Genomic DNA, 3,653 nt, shown 5'->3' on the forward strand with positions numbered 1-3,653 from the left:
TGCAACCGCCTAAAAAATTCTTGTTCTGTTTAGTCAACAGCATCCAGAGACGTATGGCCACATACGAGGGTCGTATGATGCGCTTTGGCCGGAGGCTGGACAGCATCGAAAGGAGGCAACGGGAGATGGAAGAATCCAGCTTGTCAGCCAGGGAAGCTCATGGCCAACAAAATCAGTAATTGTTGCCCTGGCATGAGGCATCAATCTTTCCCACCCCTTGAGTTTCTCTTTAGTTTCAATAAATCAAGAACTGTTAACGTTACCATTTGTCCCCTTGTTTATTGATGTCTTGGCCGTCAGGAGTAAAACAAGTAGTGAAATTGAAAAACACTCCAATGTAATACAAACAACAGTGTAACAGTGAAAATAGGGAAACGGGACCATTAATTCAAACGGAAACATCTTAGTCCAGTAATGCTAAAGAGTCAGCCTTTCACGAGCCCTTCCAACGCATGCACGTTTTGCCGTGGCAGACCTAGGTGGGATGTTTTCTGAGTTGCTGTCACCCTTTTCACAAGCATTTGCTGACCTTCCCCGGTGCTGACTCACCAACATTTCCCCAAGTGTTTGGAGAGTGGTTACTGCAGATTCCATTACATGCAGATTCTGCATCCACACATCCCTAAAATCATTTCTTTCCTTCCTGGTCTCCTCTAGGAACTCGACTTGCAACCTCCTTTCTTCTTCATGCCATTTGTTGCTATCCTTGCGGTCTATGCGCCATTCATTGATCTGTGCCTTGTGCTCTTCCCCTGACTGACTCATCATCTTGTCCGCCACAGAAAACAGGCCAGCATTTCTTCTTCTTCTGGATCTAATGGCTGATAGGCGTGTGCCAGGTGATAGCTCCGCCACTGATTTCAAAGGTGATTCTGTGAATTGATAAAAAGCCAAAAAAACATCAAAAAACAAACATAATCCAGAGCATGACATTGACTTTTCTGCACAGTTATTGTCCCTTGAGTGATCAATCAACAGAATCTCGTGTGCAGCCCCATGCTGAGGATTTTTTTTTGGTCTCCTGCTGAGAATCAACACTCCTTGCCATGTTTAACAGACATGGTTTTTACATCTATGCCCTGGGGGGAGAAAAAACCTGGACAGTTGACGTTTTTTGCCTGATGTCACCCAAGGATTCAATCAATGTGAAGCTGATGTGAGGGTGCTGTTCATTTGGTCCATAGTTCCGGCCAAGAAACTTTGGTGACTTCCCTTTTGACTCAAGCCAAAATTGGTACCAAGGGGACCCACCACCCCCCAAAACACACAATGACGTTAACATGACACTGCTGTCGGGGTTACATATCACGTCACCAAGTTTAATTTTGCTTTATCTGCGGAAATAAATTTGAAAATTTGGTGAACAAACTCTTACTGATGGTAAACCATAGAGATGCTATGCGATTGCTGGCCCTTTATTTCGTTACCGAGAAAACATACCTTTGCTGCTGCCAAGACCAGATGTGCTGGAGCTGTTGTTGCTAATTGTTTCCTCTTGACCGTCAGGACACGGATTATCAGACTCTAGAAATAAAGGAGAGGTTTTCACAGATTTAATTGTGAGTTAAGTGGGTGGATTTGATGTCCTGGCATAAAACCAATTCCTGGCAGGATACAGAAGTTCACACAAACACAGGAAGGAAGTGGCTTAGGGTGAAGCTGCAAGCGACGCCTGACACAGGGCGGACACTTGTCCGCTTCCCTCAATTTCTGATGGGAACTGTAGGTATCCTGGTCTTGCAGCTGCATTGGAGAGACAAGCGCTAAATCAAGGATGCCCACTTCTCCCATCAAAAGTTTAGCAAAGCTAACAAGTTTGCAACCTGTCAGGCATCACTTGTAGCTTGGGTCTCAGGCTCTGCAATTTTCACAAATGAAACAAAGCACAGTTTCTCAAACATTGAAAACATAACGTGTTTTCCTGAACACGTGGTCCAAACATGGATCCAATTGTGTTGAAGTGGTGTCCCATATCCTCACGATTCTAGACTCCAGCTGTCTTTTCACCACGATAGATCAAAGAACACCTGCAACTAGATATAACTAATCAAGGTTAAAGGGTTATTCACTGCAATATATGGATGTTTTCCTATGAAACTCATCGAACTCACCTCTGTCCTCAAGGCCATCCACAGTGGCATCAGTGTCAATCTCTGCCTCAACCTCAGGTACATTCTCTCTCACACCTGTGTCAATTGAAAGAATGTCATGATATTACTTCATGCGTGTCTATAATGAGCACTTTTCAAACCTCCACAGTAAAAGCGGTTTTCACTCACCCACTTGGCATGGAGTGGAGCTTCTAATCTGTCCATGATCTATGGTGAAGAGGTCGTGCGAAAAAAGCTCCTCCGAGCCATCAGACACTGGACACGGGTCTCTAAATTGCCGCCCCAGGGACACAACGCCAAGACTTCTTGACACTCGTTTTGGTTTCACGCTTGCATCCCCCCGGAGAATGCTGTCAAGCTCCCTGAAATACGGGCAGGTAATGGGAGCATTTCCAGAGGTTGAATTGTGCGCCACTACCTTCTTGTAATCCAGTCTCATCGTTTTTGTTTTTGACCTGCACTCCATAGCTGTCCTTTTATGTCCCCGAAGGGCCATCTGGGCTGCAATGCGCTCGAAATAATCGATATTTCTATAGGAACTCTTCAGTGCTTCCTGTATTTTTTCCTCCCCCCAGAAGGAGAGGAGATCCAATATTTCCCTCTCCCTCCAAGCAATTCCACGGGAGGCGGCATGCCTATGTTCGCTCATCTCGACAATTTTGAAAATACCTGACTTGAACTCCTGAGATCTCGTTCTAAGTGCTAGAACAGATTTATAGCTGAGGCTCCGTGCTCCGCTGCAGAATGTCTGTCAATAAAATGCTACCACATGCATTGGATCATGGGAAAGGATGGGAAAGTTTCCGCGGGAAGTAACGGTCAAGAAATGGCATGCCGCATGCGCAAGTTTGGACAGCAAGGATTGAATTTACGCCAATCTGAAACAGCGGTTCAATGGAACAACGACGACATCAGTGTTAATGTTAAAGGCATTCCAAGTGCACGTCAATGATGAACGCCAGTGAATGAAATCAACATGGGATGGGTGATCGGTCATGATGACCGGCCACATCATCCAAAGGCAGAGCTTGATTTTCTCTTTTGAAACTTGACCGCGGTGCCAAGTCCAGTGGCACAGGCCATTTCAAGCGTTTCAAAAGCCATGAATGAGGTGTCACGAGGATGTCTAATAAACAGAGCTCATTGTTCCTCTGATATCGGAGGTCTGTCCGTTAAATTGATATGAGAACAATATGATGAGATGTCGACATATCGACACGGTAGTATTTTATTTTTTAAAAAAGGGGTTGGAAAAAAGGCAGGGCAGGGAATTTGGGGGCGGATCAAGAGAGGGTGGGAAACCAAATGGGGCCGTTTATTCATAACAAGAGAAACCGGAATGAAAGTGCAATGGGCTGTTGCGACGCGATGCCGATTTAATGACGTCATGGGAGATGAGTGTGTGAACCGATTAAAGTATGGCGCTGCAGAAGTGAAAAACTGCCGCAAGAAGAACGGTAGTGTGGATTCGGCCTTAATCACAGTGAAAGTCAGTTACAGTTAGAGATAGAGCAGAGATTCAACAGTTAGAGATTCAGCAGA

At 45.2% G+C, this 3,653-nt stretch overlaps 1 protein-coding gene across 1 annotated transcript; it reads right to left on the bottom strand.

Moving 5' to 3' along the window:
- Positions 1-268: 268 nt before the first annotated feature.
- Positions 269-2,607, bottom strand: LOC129336497 (myb/SANT-like DNA-binding domain-containing protein 7). The gene is made up of 4 exons (XM_054989625.1): positions 2,280-2,607; positions 2,112-2,186; positions 1,441-1,524; positions 269-872 (listed from the first exon to the last, which is right to left on the bottom strand). The coding sequence occupies exons 1-4, from the start codon at positions 2,605-2,607 to the stop codon at positions 418-420; spliced, it is 942 nt and encodes a 313-aa protein (XP_054845600.1). The 3' UTR covers positions 269-417.
- Between the last annotated feature and the right edge of the window lie 1,046 nt (positions 2,608-3,653).

This window comes from Eublepharis macularius, chromosome 10, assembly GCF_028583425.1.
Source record: "Eublepharis macularius isolate TG4126 chromosome 10, MPM_Emac_v1.0, whole genome shotgun sequence".
In the NCBI taxonomy this organism is placed as follows: domain Eukaryota; kingdom Metazoa; phylum Chordata; class Lepidosauria; order Squamata; family Eublepharidae; genus Eublepharis; species Eublepharis macularius.

Excerpts from the sequence above, each read along its gene's own strand:
- LOC129336497 (XM_054989625.1), bottom strand. The coding sequence starts at position 2,607 with ATGGCCCTTCGGGGACATAAAAGGACAGCTATGGAGTGCAGGTCAAAA. Across the intron at positions 1,525-2,111 it reads GGATGGCCTTGAGGACAGAG|AGTCTGATAATCCGTGTCCT; the intron begins GTGAGTTCGATG and ends CTTTATTTCTAG. Across the intron at positions 873-1,440 it reads TGGTCTTGGCAGCAGCAAAG|AATCACCTTTGAAATCAGTG; the intron begins GTATGTTTTCTC and ends ATCAATTCACAG.